The following is a 17,575-nucleotide window of genomic DNA, read 5'->3' as shown; positions in this document are numbered from 1 at the left end:
TCGATGACATCACTTTAAAAAATTACATTTATTAAATAATTTAACTTGCAAAATCATTCTATTTAATAATAATTTATAAAATTAGCTAGATTAAATACTTAATGGATAATTGAAAATGTGAAAGTTTTTATTGTAAAAAGTTATATTAACCACGTACATTTAAAAATTAAAAATCCTAAAAATTATTGTTGTTGATATAAGAAATATAAATATTATAAAAATTCGTAACTTTTAACGCTCAATATGCTATAAATTAACTCAAAATTTGTGCTTCATTTATAAACTAATTCTAGATAGAATTCATTTTTAAATAAATCTCTTCATGTTTAGAATAAATTTAAAAATTGAATATCCTTTTTTTTATTTCTAAAATATTCTTGGCATAATAATTTTAGAATATTTAAAGGATATTGAATTTTATCATAAAGTTTTGAATTGTTTAAATTTGTAGAATTCATTCGGAAAGTTCATATATTTTTTTTCTTTTAGAATTTGGTTAGTTAAATCGAAATCCGTATAATTGAACTCTTCATTGTTTTTTCATACCAAATACAAAAATCTGCATTTATAAATGAATTTCACAAAACCGTGAAATTCGTTTATTCCAAGCATAACAAAATTTGAGATGCCATAAATTTTTTAAAAAAAATAAAAAAGTGAAATTTATGTATTTTACTACTGCATCATTTTAATATTATTATTAATATCACTAACTTATCAGAAGATTTTGACCTAGTTATCAAGTCAAAATGGCAGCTGAAATTTTACTAAAATTTGATAATTCATTAATCTATAGTTCTTGTAAATGGCAGTGTTAGTACTAAGATAAAATTCATTTATTAATATTTTTATAATTTTCTAAATCTGAAAAATAAAATTACAGCAACGTGCTAGCGCTTCAATTTATATCATAAAAAAGTAAAAAAAAAAAATACATGAAAAGGTTAAAAAAGTTAAGATCAGTGGCCTAAGAATCCCACGTGTACTTGCATAGAAGCAAGCATCCAACGCCAGTGAGTAACTTCTTTTTTTTTTTTTTTTTAGGGATATAAAGTGTGATATTGTGCTTAGTTGGCAGTTAGGTACCTTCATATGCAAAATGCTAGGCCCCACTAATTTATTTATATAATAAGCTATTAATTTAATTCATAAGTGCGTGTGGTGATGTTCCCAGCTTTCTCAGTGTCACTTCATCACTTTCTCAAAATCCACTTTAATTAATTATCTATCTATCTATTTTAATTAATTAATTAATTAATTTGTCCATCATAATTATAATTCTACTGTCTCGAATCAAACAGTTGTATCCTTATATATTTAATATTGTATGATTAAGTGGGTCCTATACCTATTTAACCAGCACTTACTGTGGCATCACAAAATATATAATTTGACTCCTCAATTTCGATAAAAAAATAATAAGTCTAATTCTATAAATTGACGTGTAAGTAAAAGTTAGAATAAAATATTTCGTGAAAAATATAAGAATACTTCCGTAATGATATTTTTAATTTAAAATATATTAAATATGTATAGAAAAAAAAAAATTTTTGGTATACGAGAAATTTCATTTTCATTTATTTATTTTTTTCAACAAGTAGCTTGAGCATGTAGTTACGATCAAACTTGAATTGATTGTTTCTTAGTTGAAAAGTTGCTGGTTTGAAAGTTATTAAAGCTAAAGAAAAAGGGCCACCCTTATATGAAAATGACCCACGTCCAGAATTTATGCGTATCAACTGCGGACTAATCCTCATCCATTAATTACGATTTATGATCCATTTTAATAATGGAAAAATGTTGAATTTTCCCGGAAAATTAGCTTTTTGTTCATTTTAGTAAGAGAAGGACAAAGACGTCCTTTTCTGGTTTGTGTTTCACGCGCTTTCACTACCTGAAAATTGCGGTATTTTGTTCGGTCTTATAAAGTTTGAGGATACATGATCAAGAAGTTCATTTTCGTTCGAATGAATATCACACATAAATTTAGGGTTCAAATTGAGCATCTTTCCTTTGATGATCGACCCGGTGGAAATTGAATTTTAATTTATGACACTTTAAATCTTATAAAAGAAATATTATGCATTGGAACTTATAAATTTCCTGATGATTTATATATTTCCATACTAACAATTAGGGTAGATCTAGAAAATCTAATTAGTAGGAGCAATATATAAAAGTCTTAATTTAGTGGCGCAAAAGGTAAAAATTTAGTGAAGTAAATATGAATTAACATATTTATATGTATTAAAATGTAAAAAATCATAAATTAAACCGTTAAAAACAAGTCAAGGCAAGTGCCCCCATTGTCACATTATAGATCCGCTTATGCTAACAACAATAATTTTTTAAGTTTTAATTTTTATATGCAAAATATTAATATGGTATGTAATTAGCATAACTTTAAGAACAATAATTTTTAGATCGAATACATAATTTTACTTTTAAACTTTATTATTTTTATCTTATGGCACCTTTAACTTTTACTATGACCTGTTAAATACTTCAACTTATAAAATTATACATTTGAATACTTAAACGTGCAAAAATATTTTATTAAACACTTCAATTAGTAAAATTAAATCAATTAAATACTTATTAAACAAATTAAAAATTATGAGAATTATTGTTCTAAAAATTATGCAAATTACATAAATCAATATTGTGGACATAAAAGCTAACAACCCTAAAGATTATTATTGTTTTTGTGGTAAAGTATGTAATTTTATTAAAATTTACAAGTTGGAGTGCACAATAGGTTATATACAAAATTCATGACACTACAAAGTTGAAGTTGTAAAATTTAAGAGTGAAATTATGTATTTAACTTAATGTTTGTATTTTTCAACTATTTAGTATGTGTTTAATTGAACTAATGTTACAAATTGAAATATTCATAACAATGATTTCCTAAAATTGAAGTGTTTAATCTCTAAAATACAACACTAATAATCATTACTAATAAAATTAATAAAAAAAGAGGTAGAAGGTATATGCTAATCTAGTAATTTATTATTTAATTTATAATAAAAAGTTAAAATTAGGTTTAATTTATTTATAAATATTAAAAAAAATAATATGGCTAATAAAAAACCCGAGTAATTGATTTTAATTTTAGTTTTTATAATGTTCATAATAATAGGTTTACTTATTTTTATCCGCCTCAGACAATTTCCTTTTTAAGAATAATATATTTATTAGTCATTTAAGGTTTTTGGATAATGATTAGAGAAGCGGTTAATTCTTTTAAATTATAACAAACTCAATGAAAACTTGATCAAATTATCTTTTATCTCAAAATCAATAATTGCTTTGAAGTATTTATTGTATTTAGTGTAAACAAGGGTAATATTGAAAAAAAAAAACCTCATTTATTATTTCTTGAAATACACAAAGCAACTTATATTTTGAGACAAAATAACAAACCAAAAACGACTTATATTTTAGGACAGATAAAGTATTTTTAGAATTTCTAATTACAATAAAGAGAGCAATCCAGTACTCCTTGTGTTTTCTTTATTTAGAGAAAACAGAAAATGCACAGAAATTTAAGTGGTAGTTAAACTGAATATTTTTTCCATTTTCTACCTAATATACCACTAATTTGCATTAATTGCTTTTTTAGTTTTGATGGAGTCAACTCACAAAGAGAGAGTCCCAAGAGTACATTTATTCGAGAATTAATGTCTGAAATGGAGGAAATATTTAAGGAAATGCTGTAATAATTTTGAGAATTCAAAATTTTTAAATTTAATTTTTACAATTCAAAATTTTGATTTTCCCGCATTTATATTAGGTATTGAGAGTTTTAAAAAATATGCACCCAAATTGAGCGAAAATTTAGAGCCAAAATTTTTGGTTCGACCAATAATCTCCTCAACTTCTACAATATAGCTTCATATAAATTTCAACCAAACTTAGAACATGTAATTACATTCACAGAGTTTCCGGAAATAAGGGCAATAATTTTTCATACCTTAAGAATCCATCATTTTTATTTTTATCTCATTGACATCCTAATAGATTCGAGCACACATTATAAAGATACACCGCTACTTTTCAACTGCCAAACTAGAACTACTTACTTGAAGACCAAAAAGGTATTGTGGTTGTTGCTGACAGTAGTCAATTCCAAAATGTTGTTTCAGGGAATAGAAAAAAGGAAATAAGAAGAAAAATATTGCTGATGACGTTAAAAATTTTATAACCACTATGGTTTTAGCTGAGATGCAACAAGGTAATGTAAATAAACGCAGTTATGAAAAAGTTGCGGTCGCATTCAATTTATGTGTGAAGACAGTTTATAAAATTTGGCGAAATGCGAAGCTTCATCTAGAGAATAATCCCAGTACCATAAAATGTCCATGAAATAGGGGTAGAAAAAGAGTTCAATTCTCATATGAAAGGATAACAGAAATTCCTCTTAGACGTTGTACGACAATTCGTTCATTAGCGCACGAATTGGATGCATCTCTATCACGTGTGCACAAAAGGAAGGTGGGGAAATCAGGCCTCATTCTAATGCTATAAAACCATTGCTCAAAGATGAAAACAAAAGCTCAAGAAATCATTTCTGCCTCTCCATGATCAATCCCGGTACATTACATAATAGTAAATTCTCTTTGTAGACATGCATTATATAATAGACATTGATGAAAAATGGTTCTATATGTGTAAAGAGACAAAAATTTTATTTAGTAACAAATGAGGAGGAACCGTTGAGAAAATGCAAAAGCGAGCGGTACATATCCAAATTATGTTCCTAGCTGTTGTTGGACGTCCTAAGTCTGATAACAATTCAAATTATGTTCTTTAAGGATTCTCTTTTATTTTCATTGTGCATTTTTTCTTTTCACCCATCAGAGCAGAGGGCGATTTTGTGGATTTTTTTTTCCTTAATTTGTTCTTCTTTTCAAAATAGGGTTTGAGGAGGGTGTGTGTTTCTCTTTAGTCATTTTTTGTTTTCTGGCTTCTGTGATCGTTTCCTTGCTCAATGATTTTATATATAGTTGTCGATTGATGCTAACGAGAAGACATAGGGCGGTGGTTGTGAAAAAGAGAGGATTGTGGAGAGGTATGATGGAGGCAATTTTCAAATGTTATGTCTCTCTATATTTCGAAACCCTTATTTGAAAAGGGGAAAGGAAAAAAGGTGTATAACTTTATAATACACACTATCGTATGTAATAAAAACATAATGCTGATAGACAGAGATAATAAAATGAGCACACATTTGTAAATTGAGCACATTTAAACAACTTAGCCTGTAAGCAAAATAGATATGTGTCCAATATATTTTTAATATGAGCACACTTGTTAACTCTCAACAGTTCACAATTCTGTTATAAAATAACCGTTCACTTACTTTGGAAACACAAGGGCGTTAAATGCCATATCTTTTTTTTATCTGTCACTATCTCTTGCTAACCATGCCCAATTAACTCAGAAACTCAAATCAAATAATGATATTTTAGACTTTGAACAATTGCATCATTCTCATAAGTTTCTATTTTAACTAAATTTTTTATATAAAATGAATACCCAAAATAGAAATTTTCTCTCAATAAATAAATATGAGGGAATGTTGAATAAGAGTGTTATTGGAAAAGTATATTATTTTAACCATAAAAATTGTACTTTTTATGAAAATACTTGTAGACCTGTTATTATTGGACGGAGTGAATAAATTACATTTGATTTTAATATTCTACTAATTAATGTTTCTGAAAATAATCAATATATAAATATTTTAATTAAAAAAAGTCAAGTTATAATTTCAAGCACAAAGTGTTGCTAAGGGTCCTCTTTCGGTGCATCAAACCCACGAAAATGTGCTCTCCCTAATTGGGGTCTGTGCCCTAGAAAACTTTTGACACGGGCATACGAAGACGACAATTTTCCAGGGCTAATTTTGTCACTTGGGCACTCAAATGTGTACACGCGGCATACCAGATGTGGGCTACCTTTTATGTTCTCAAAGGCAAAGAGATTAGTATAACAAGAAAACGACGAGAGCACGGCGCGTTGTTGTCACGCCCAAACACGCTTAAGTGCTACTTCGGTTTGATATTTTTTGACTTTTTCACGTGAATTGAAAAAATAATTCAACCATCTCATTAAAAAAATGATTAAATTACTCTCATATTAATTTCTTATCATAAAAAAAGACAAAAACGATCTCAAAAATCCCTGTAAGGTTCGAGTGCTGTCTTGACTTTTTAAAATTGTTATACAATTGAAAAAAAATTTAAAAATATCAAAATTAATGGAATATACGTAGTATCAAAACAGCCTCAATTATAGATTTTAATGCAATTTTATCATATTTTAATTTTATTTCAATTATAATTTTTTATTATAGAGATATTTTTACTAATCGATGGTTCACGATTTAACCGATCCGATTTTGAGAACACTTACGATGAGTAACATGCAATGGGTAAGCAATTGAGTGTCGCCCTCAATTGGTAAAATGTGTATCTCAAGTATCATACTTTAAAGCTACATCATTAATTAATTAAATACACAAGCCAATTATTTGACTACCTAAAAATTATTCCTTATAAAAATAAAAATGTTTGTCACAAGCGAATAAGAATATGTAGGGTTCCTCTCAATATTTTATATATATGACAAATTATAGATTAAGAGGAGTGAAAAATGGAAAAGACAAGAAAGACCTTCCAAAGGCCAGTACCATAGTGATGGAAGGGTTCTGCAAGAATGATTAGGGCCCACATTGGCGTGGATCCACGGGCTGACACTACTCTTTGAGTGTTGAATGTCAGAAACGAAGAAAGAGTAAAGAAGCCGGCCAGCCTGTTCCCACCCACAACCCGACAATTCCTACCCCACCAACAAGTTACACTCCAAATAATACTAATCCCTATTCTATATCTTACACGTGGCACCTCATTATCCATCATTGGTCAATGAGGTGGGGCCTTGGCTTTAGATTATCAAATATTAATATTATATTATTATAGACCCGGATGTATAATATAGGAACAGACGCGCTCTCTCTCTTGAACTACTGGGTGACTGGGTCATGATCGATTCATCGAATGCCTAAGCATTTTGTAACCAAGTGGGCGCACAGGATAATAAAACAATGCCTGCTCAGTTTCTACACTCTGGCGGTCCAGTGCACAAATTAATAAAATTTACGCAAAAAAACAATTTTTTATTGCCGCTTACTGTTTTTCAATATTTGGACCTTTGCCAAATTCCTATTTAATTCTCTCCATTTAACTTTTAATAAATAAAAAATTAAAAATTACCAACAACTGTGCCTGAAAACAAGAGACTAAGATATTTTTTTATAAAAAAGGATATATGAAATAAAGAATTAAATTAAAAAAGAAAAAGACTAAATCCATCAATTGGGTCAAATTCCAATCAGTTCATGGAACTCCCTAATTCCCCTCTAAAAACAATTCAAATCCTCCTGAAATTACCCTTCACCTGTAAAAATGTTGCAAATTAAAATTGAAAAAAAATAAAATTAACCCAAAAAATGAGAAAAAAAATCTTAAAAACACTTATTGGGGGCCACTCTCCAAAGCTCCCTCAATCAAATGAGCACTTTACCACTGTTTACTTACGCACTGTGTGCACATTTCAAGGTGGGGTCACCAACCACTTCCTTTTCTTCCTCCTTTTTTTTTTCCCTTTAACTGTTTAATTTTTTACCCCTTTAATTTAGAAAAGGAATTTCTACGGTGTAACAGCTCTAGGCGGAGTTCTGGTTTCCGCCGGAGGAGTATGCCCGTCCGATCCTTTTGATGGATCATCGGACGACTGTCGTAATCCATCATCAGTCTCTCCTCTATTAATATCCTCAATCATTCTCAACACTTCTTGCATTGCCGGTCTCTGATCAGGCACCGTCGAAACGCACGCCATTGCTATTTGCAACAATTGTACCATCTCTTCCTCAATGTTATGGTATCTCATCAACTCCACATCAAAAACCTCAGCCGTCCATTCCTCTCGAACCACTGACTGGACCCACCTTGGCAAGTCAATCCCTTCTTCGCCTAACGATGCTTGATTTGGTGCTTTCCCTGTTAAGAGTTCGAGGAGCAATACGCCGAAACTGTACACGTCAGCTTTGAAGGTGACTTTACGGGTTTCAACAACTTCTGGAGCACGATAACCTGCAACGCGGCTTGGCGGAGTGGCAGTGCCAAAGAGCGGGTTGAGTCCGAAGTCCGAAACGGAAGCGTCGTGATCGGGTCGAAGCAGGATATTGGATGATTTGATATTCCCGTGGACTACTTTACCTACTACATGGAGATGAGCAAGGCCTCTTGCTGCGCTCATAGCTATTCGCATCCGATTGTCCCAGTCCAACGGCGTCCGGCCTGAACCTCTGCTACCTGTAATATAAATCGACGGAGGCGTCAGTTACTCCGTCAACTAACAATTGGTTTGGATTGATGATTAAAAAAAAGTAAAGACAAATGATATGTCGGTGGTTCCATTTTTGATGATTAGGCTAGTTTGTATTGCAAAGCAAATCATGAACGTGAGTTGCAATGTCGGTGGCACAATCGTAAAAACAAACAAATATGACACCTAATAATAATAACAACAATTATTACAATATACCACTCCCAGTCCCAGGTTGCTTACTTCCCACTCTAAGAATGTTTTTCAATTTAAAATAAGAAAATAAAAAATTATGCCAAAGAAAGAAACATGCCCCCCTTTTTTTTTCGAATATCCACAAAAAATAACATAATCTAAACACAAATAATTAAATTAAATTAAAAGAATAAAACAATACTATAATGTGACTTCCTAAGCTGTCCAGCTGGAACATTATTAGAAAAATACATGTCCCGTTCTGAATGGAATTTTGACCATTTTTAAAAAAATTAAATTCAATCAAAACATTAAAAAAAACTACATTTGACTGTAAAAAACAAATCCGGAACTTTACCGTGAAGAAGAGCAGACAAGCTGCCGGCGGCCATGAAATCATAAACCAGTAGCTTCTCATCTTTAGAATAGTAAAAAGCCCTTAATGGAACTACATTGTCGTGCTTAATATTTCCAAGAACCTCCATTTGCATCTCGAACTCTCTTTTTGAGACCACCACATCCTTGAGCCTCTTTACTACTACGGTTGTGCCTTCTTCAAGCACCGCCTTGTAGGAAGTTCCTACGCTTCCTTTCCCCAACACCTCCGCTGATGCCCTCAATAAATCCTCCAAATCGAAGCTATAAATGCCTCCTTCGAAAAATACTAGCTTATTCCTTTCGGCCTCCGTTGACCCACCTGTGATATCATCTTTAGACGATGATGTCCCTGCTTCAACTGGCACCGCGCGTGCCGCGGCAGCTGGTTTTGGCACCTTCGGTGGCTGCCGGCGTTGCTTTCTACGGAGACATAATAGTAGAAAGAGTAAGAGCAAGAAAGCAACTAAACCGGAGCCAACTGCAATTAAAACAATGGCGGCAGTGGAGAGTTTCTTGGACTTTTCGTGAACTGGAGTTTCAGGATTTTCTGATGGAGATGGAGCTGGAGAAGGGAAAAATGGATTGCAAGGCGGCAATGGGCCACCGCAGAGATTTAAATTACCGGCGAATGAGGATGCAGGGAATTTTGTTAAAGATGAAGGGATTGAACCATTTAAATGATTGTTTGATACATTGAAGTCTATCAAATTTGAAGAGCTTATACTTGGTAAAGTGCCCGAAAACTGGTTGTTTTGTAAAAAAAGACGAGTCAAATGAGTCAAATTGTTCACTGCAAAAGGGATTGAACCACTGAAGTTGTTTGAGGAAAGATCGAGACGAGTTAACCGATTCAGCCGAGGTAGACTCGGCGGGAAATCACCTGAAAACTCGTTTTTTTGGAGATAAAGACTACGGAGGAGGGTTAGATTGGAGAAATCAGCGGGGATCTCGCCGGAGAGACGGTTTGATCGGAGACTTAGAACTCGGAGCTGACTCAGCTTGCCAAGTGTGTTGGGTGGAATCTGACCTACAAGTCCCACGCCAGGAAGGCGAAGTTCGTACACGGAGGAATTGTTGGCGTTGCAAACGATTCCAACCCACGTGCAAGCCGAAGCGGAAGAGTTCCATTGGAGGCGATTAGCATGAGGAACTCGAGAGAGAAACGCAAGGAGAGCTTGCTTGTCTTGTACAGGTTCCGAGTCAACTCGACCATGACTCAGCAGTAGCAGAAGCAAAACAAAAGAAACAACAACAGAGTGTAAAATTACTGCCATTGGACAATATACTTTTGGAATAAGACCAAAAATTAAAAGGATAGAAGTATATTGTTTTGTTTTTATATGCTGGGTGCCTTCTGCCGCCGGTTTTCTCCAAAACCAAAAGTGGTTTTCCGGCGAGATTCCATAAGAGATGGCGGAGGAGGGAAAGAATGAGGGAGGAACTGTGAGTTGAGTTTGTGGAGTGAGAGAGAGAAAAGGAAAGGTTTTGTAGAAGGTATCACGAGACGAGCCTAACAAAGTAGTAATAGAATAAAAAATAAAATAAATAAATAAAACATAAAGCTGAAGAAAGAAATATCAGAAAGCTGTGTAGTTTCGCTGGCAGCAATGGAAGCGTTTTTTTCTGTTTCCTACATTGTTTTTAATTGTCGTAATTTTTGAAATACAAAACGTATTTAGTACTCTTCACGCGCGAGCATGCGTGTGTAAAATCGAATTTTATTTTTGTGGACTTTTATACTACTTTGTACTTTTCCCTCTTAATTTGTCCGATAGCCACATTACAGTTTTGAAGAAAATTTTAGTATTTTTACGGTGTTTGTTTGTGAAAAATAATTTGTTTTGAAAATATTTTTTATAATTAATTTATTTTTTATTATTTGATTACAATATTAATATATTTAATTCATAAGACTATAAAAATATTTATAATAATAAACATATTATATTTTAAAATTTTATTATTAAATATGAGAAACATGCAATAAAATAGTAAATTATGCTTATGACAATATCTGGTAGTGAATGATGACCGATGGTATTCACCATTTGTGACTAATAAATGGAAAATATATATTTATAAAATTATAATAAATTTGTTACTTTCTAGAAACTCTCTTGAAATATTTTTCATTTAACCAGCAAAATATTTTTTATTGATTTATTTTTCTGAATGCTTCAAATAACGAAAACTTGAGAAAAATATTTTTTTATAAATTATTTTATGAAGATAAATGAAAATATTAAAATTTTTGTTCACTTTCATCCCATTAAATTTTAATTTTTTTTCTTAATATAACTTTGTATTAATATTCTATTAAATTTAAATGATTTGTATTAAAATGCTCTTGAAATTAATCAAATTTTAACCCAAATATTTGATTAAATAAAAATTTTTTATAAGATTAAAGGGTATATTCTAGATTTATATCAAGATTTAATGAAGGATAATCGTAGTTTAGACATTAACAAGAAACTGATCCTTGTAATGACTTTACCCAAAACCCAGAAAAAAAAAAAAAAAAAGCTTGCATTTGCATGGTATATGACGCATCCACATCCAATCTTTAGCAGATGAGGAAAGGTCGGACGACAAGGTTAATCAAACGGTTCCCAGTCAATTAGATATGTGGCTACACCATTATTTTTCATCATCTACAACATTTCACATCTTGTAATGGTTAAAAAACACACTTATTAACCGTTGATTGACATAAACTTATTAAAGGCGCGACACTTACCGGTTTGTAAGTTGTAGAAATTGACCAATCAAAGTGGAGCTATTGGTGCTTTAAGATCTTAAGGGCTTTTGTTGACATGTGGCAATAGGACACAAGCCCTTGGCCAAGACATAAGAGGGACACAGCTGGCATGAAAGCCCACCCTTTGTAGAGACACTAATAAAGACTCAAAGAGCATTAACCAGTCAACAACTAAGAAAGAAGCAATAGTTTTGGTTTGGTCATGAAATGGGAATGAGGATAAAAATGACATTTGGCATTTATCTTTTTGTGCTTTTAGGTAAGCTTTGCATCATTTTGTGCAGCGTTATATTATAGTAGCTATTTTATTGGTGGTTAGGATCTTGCTTTATTTTATTCCTTTTGATGTCTCTTTTGAGTACCTAATGTGTGCTCTTATCACAATCATAAATATTAGTTTTAAATAATAATTCTATTTAAATTAATATTAGTTATTGATTTCTTTTCGTATATTTCCTTTTTTTTCCATAATTTTTCTCTTATCCGCTCTAAATTATTATTCTATTTCTTTTTTATAAATGAATAATATTCAAAATTTATTATTTTACCATTATTTGATATATTTTTTTTAATAAATATAATCGTCAAACTACTATATTCTCATTGATTAACTAAATTTTTTAATTTTTGTGCAATTCAAACTATAACAAAATTAATATATCCGTTATATAATTTATTTACATATTATTATGTTCTTTACTTTTCTTAAATTTTAGTCCATATTAGATTATCATAGTATAAATGAATTAACAACTATTTTCCTGTTAATAGTATCTTATTTATTATTGTATTACATGTATAATATTATTTTTTTTCTATAAAATTTATTATTTATAAAATTCTAATTGACTTAAATATTTGTTTTTTTTTTTTTTTTTGCTTTAATATGATACTATTTAAATTAACTTTCATTTTAGTATGAGCATATTTGCCTCCTTAAATTATATTTTAATAAATATTTTTATCCCTCTACTTTTGATAAATTATTATGACGTAATTTTTCTATAAATTCGCTATCGTGTCTTTCTATCAAAAAAATAAGCCTAACTAACCATAAAACAACTAACTTTTTGAATATAAGGGCTCAATAGTTAGTTTGAAGCAAAAATTAGAAATATCATAATATTTTTTTAAATAAAGAAGAAAGAGTTAATTAAGATACTCGCTTCGTTCTTTTTATATAAGAACGATTGTTTTTTCACCAATATTAAGGAATTAGTTAAACTAACTCTTTTTTCTTTTCTGCCTATATTATCCCAAAAATCAAATTAACTACTCTTCTAAAATGAAAATATAATTTATTCACGTTTATTGGGTTAATCTAGCCATAAATGCGTTGTCTCCCTTAAGTTTTCGAGGGAATAATTGTGTTTGTTGCTTAATTAACAGTATATTAAGTGATCACATTAGAAATAAAAATTCAAAATTCCAAAACTTAATTTTTGAAACTTCATTGATTTTTTTTTTTTTTTTGCGCACAAAAATTAACTAAAATTTAGGAGTCAAAATTTTCATTTGATTATAGTCTCATTAACTTCATAAAAGCATAGACCTGTAAATTTGGACGAAACACTGCTAGAAATTGCAAATCCATAACTTTTCCTTCCAACATGAATTGACCAAATCAATTAGACATTAATGATTTTCCTCAAGACTCGGATACAAGCTCAGAAGTTGTACCTATATGCAATAAACTTTTAATCGATTTAAATATTTCTTCAACAGTAAAAGAGGTTATCACTGGAGAGACAGTCGAAATCATCCATTTGAAAATAAAAATACAAGAAAGACAAATATAAATTTTGTTTTAGTCCATCTTTGAAGAAATTGTCCCAAAATATTTTATGATAAATGGTGCGCAATATTACTCTCAAGCCATATAAAACCGAGCTGACTTTTGGAAACAAAAAGCGATAAGAAAATGCAAATGGGAATTTGTTTTAAAAAATAAATCTCCAAAATTTCTCTTAACAATCAATGCTCAATTTAATTTCTGTCTGCCGTTATCTTGAGATTTTCCAAAAAAAATAAATTAACAGCAAAATACAACAATGGTAAAAAAAAAAAATTTAATTTGATGTATTTTTCAGAGTTACCAAATAAAGTAATTATATATATATATATATAAGAATAATAAAAAAAAAGAAAAATCTATCTATATAAAAAGAACATAGGAGTATAATTTAAAGATTCAAGTTTATTATCTCCTTTTAGTATTTAATTCAGGTTGAGAAAAAAGATTGTTATAATCCAAAAACAAAAAGCATAAATCTTTTGAGCAAAAACACACATTTTGAAAGTTGGAAGGCTCCTGTTCCTGTAGGTCCTGATGGTGGTGTTGCCATTGCCAATTTGTCATTGATTCCATCATAGCTCATGGGTCGATGCATTGACGTCAATACGATGGTTATGTTGTTGTTATCGTTGTAACTTCATAGAATTTCCCAACGGCGACTCAGCTGTGATTTAAAGTTTCAGTCCCGTGGATATTAGCGGATTTGAATATTATTTTTATTTAAAATATATTAACGTGGAATAAATAATTATTAATAAAAATTTTAGAAGTCAAAATGAGAATTAATGCATCCAAGTCCCAGGTCCATCGTTTTTAATTTTGAAATTTAAATTTAATTTTTCCTTTTTGATTTAACAATAATCCAATAGTGGTGTGTGATGCAACTGCGAGTAATAACCTAATAACAGTTTCCATTAAATTCAAAAATAGGGAATTTTTTAACGAGTTCATTACCCTCTGTTTATGAATTAAATTAATAAAAAAATTTATAAAAATAAGTTTTATAAAAATTCAAAAGTAGATATTTAAGTGAAAAATTTTAGAATTTTTAATCTAATTGACTTCACTAAAAATTAAATTAAATAAATAATCCCACTGAAAATTGTTTCTAGCTCGCCACTCCATACATTCCTTTACAAATTCAAGATAAATTTGTAATAACATGGTATTTCTAATTGGCCAAAATTTTTATTACTGATTATTCAGTACATTTCAATATTTAATCTTAAAAAATAAACAATTAGCATTGCTCATTAAGATTGAACTTCAAGCAAGAACCCTAATTATCTAATATCTTACCTACTCATATTGAAGCAGTACAATCAAATTCAACTATTTACCTTTAATTGCCAATCTCCAATTATCAGTGAGGAGATTAAATTAGAACTCTCAACCTCACATTACTCATGAATAATTTTTCTTTTTTTTTTAAAAAAAAAAAGATAGAAATTACTCTTTTCGTAAAAAAAATAATTTTTTGTCCCAAAATATACGTGTTTTGAGTATTTTAAGGAGTAATAAATAATATTTTTCTAATGTTTACCCTTTTTTACACTAGATACAATAATTACTTTTACAAGTTACTCTTGATTTTGAAATATAGAATAACAAATCAAATTATCCTTAATTTTATTATAATGTAAGAGAATTAATTGATTTATTAATCCTCGTGTAAAAACCTTAAACTTTCTTATTTTGGGACGAAGGCATTGACAGAGCTCAAGGGTCTAGGGGTGGCCCCTGCCTTCTAACAAAATTTTTTTTAAAGAATTTACTCATAAAGTATTAAAATTTTTTATTTTATCCTCTAAAATAGTAAAATTTTTCAATTTTACCCTCCTTAACTCTTGAATTTTTTTTTTAGCCCTCAACTTTAGTTCCTGGCTCTGTCGATATATATGAATTAAATACAATGCATATAATTCCTCCATCCGCAAATAAGCCACATTTGTGAAAGTAATATGTCCACAAATAAGTGTCACATTTATAAAATTAGAAATAATAATTTTTTTCTCATTTTTACCTTTTGCAAATGATCAACATTAATTGCTATAATTCTCAAAATCTCTCTCTTTAAGTAAATAATGGTAACATGATTAATTTACTAAAAAATTTATTACAAATTAGACAAACAAAATGATTTCTTAAGCGACGAGAAAAGTACAAATATTGACACTTATTTCTAAATAGAAAGAGTACAATATAAGACATTTTGAGTATTTTGAGTAGCAATAAATAATAATTTTCAATTTTACCATTATTTATTTTTACAAGTTATCCTTAATTTTGTTATAATTTAAAAGAATTTATGATTTCTTTAATTCTCATGTAAAAACCTTAACTGTTTGTTTGGAAAGAAAATGAAGAAAAATATTGAAAGAAGGCAACGGTAAATTGTCAATTTTTTTTCTATAGTTATTTTCCACCTTTGTGTTTTGATATAATAAAGGAATAAAACAAATTTATTTTTTCATCTGAAAATGGTAAAATTTTAGAGTAAAGGAAATATTAGAAATGGTAAATACTTATAATTTGGGATGGATGGGGTAATTCATATTGGTGGGAACTAGCAAGCACAAAACATGGGAGGGTAAAAAGATAAAGACAGGGTAAGATGGCGTTGGACAAGGGGACAACATACGCTGTAGTAGGAAGTAGTTGGAACTTGGAGAGTTGCTAATGTTACTTCCAAGGAAAGAAAATAAAAAGTACCCATTAAAATAAATAAATAAATAAATAAATAAGAAAACTTATAATGAAAAAATAATACTTATTTTGAAAGGAAAAGAGTAAATATTATCATATATATTTTAAGAAAATAGATTATTTTAAAATACTTGTCACATTTGTGGTTTCAATAAATAATAAATATATTTTTTTTTCTATATTTACCCTTTGTATATGATCAATATTTATTATTTCAATTTAATGATTTTCTTAGAGGATTAGTATTAAATTAAAAGTAATATAGTTAATTTACTTAATAATTTATTATCAATTAGATAAATTTAATAGTTTTTTTAAAGAACGTGAAATTCCAAATGTGACAAGTACTGATTCTTGATTTGCATTTAGAAGGATCTCATCTAATTTGGAACCCACAATACTTGATTCGCAATTAACATCATCGTCAACCAAAATCAAAGAAAATAGTAGAAATGTAGTTGGTTGTGCCAAACTAAATAAGTAAAACCATTCAAGAAATGTTGGTTCCTCTTAGCTAGCTAGGTGAAGACTTTGTGCCAAAATTGAGAAGCTTCTTTCTAAATATCTTGCACTTGCAAAAAGGACAGGATGGTCCATAATCTTATCTTTAGCTACGTTCTAAAACTTCAAAAAAGTTTACCAGTCTAACTAACTAAATAAATAAATTTAATACAGTATTCAAAAATTGATTTTTCAGATTAGCTTATCAGTAAATAAAAATAGTATACACATAATGTTGTCAACCCACTTCTTTACCACACCAGTCGTGTATATGGGATTTAGTTACATTGGTTAGCTTAATTATTACTTTCTCCGTTTTTTTATAAAGAATAATTAAATTTTCACTTAGATTAAGAAAGTCTTTTAGTCAATTTCTTTTTCCTTTTTTTTTTTTCTAATTTACTCATATTTCATTTATTTCTTCCACTAATGCATGCGTTAAATTGCATTTCATCTCAAATAAGGCTTTAAATGTGTTGTTAGAATGAAGGGATGGATGAAAAAAAAAAATTATACCCTAACCTTTGAAGAGAATTTGTTTTTGTCATTATTCACGAAAATTATATGAAAAGTATGAAAACTTATATTCATTTAACCTTCCACTCACCTTTAGTTATTGAAAAAGTATTTTGAATTTGGCGTAATTGGTCAAATGTTTGGACAAAGTCAGTTGAGACTCTTTTCAATGTGGCGAATTTGAAAATTAAAATTTTTCTATGTAAAAATAACGGAAAGAGTAATTGGTTAGACTAACTATTTTTCTATATTTGGTAAGCCATAATAAAACATAATGTAATATTTATATTAAAAATATCTTTGATTTTATTACCTTTATTTATGACTTA

At 29.5% G+C, this 17,575-nt stretch overlaps 1 protein-coding gene across 1 annotated transcript; it reads right to left on the bottom strand.

The window, feature by feature from the left end:
• Positions 1 to 7,488: 7,488 nt before the first annotated feature.
• LOC105639294 (Leucine-rich repeat protein kinase family protein) lies at positions 7,489 to 10,497 on the bottom strand. The gene is made up of 2 exons (XM_012223303.4): positions 8,948 to 10,497; positions 7,489 to 8,381 (listed from the first exon to the last, which is right to left on the bottom strand). The coding sequence occupies exons 1-2, from the start codon at positions 10,239 to 10,241 to the stop codon at positions 7,717 to 7,719; spliced, it is 1,959 nt and encodes a 652-aa protein (XP_012078693.1). The 5' UTR covers positions 10,242 to 10,497; the 3' UTR covers positions 7,489 to 7,716.
• Positions 10,498 to 17,575: the final 7,078 nt, after the last annotated feature.

Source organism: Jatropha curcas, chromosome 8 (assembly GCF_041381405.1).
Source record: "Jatropha curcas cultivar XTBG-Jc1 chromosome 8, XTBG_Jcur_1.0, whole genome shotgun sequence".
Taxonomy (NCBI): Eukaryota; Viridiplantae; Streptophyta; class Magnoliopsida; order Malpighiales; family Euphorbiaceae; genus Jatropha; species Jatropha curcas.
This window is presented reverse-complemented; position numbering and strand designations above follow the sequence as displayed.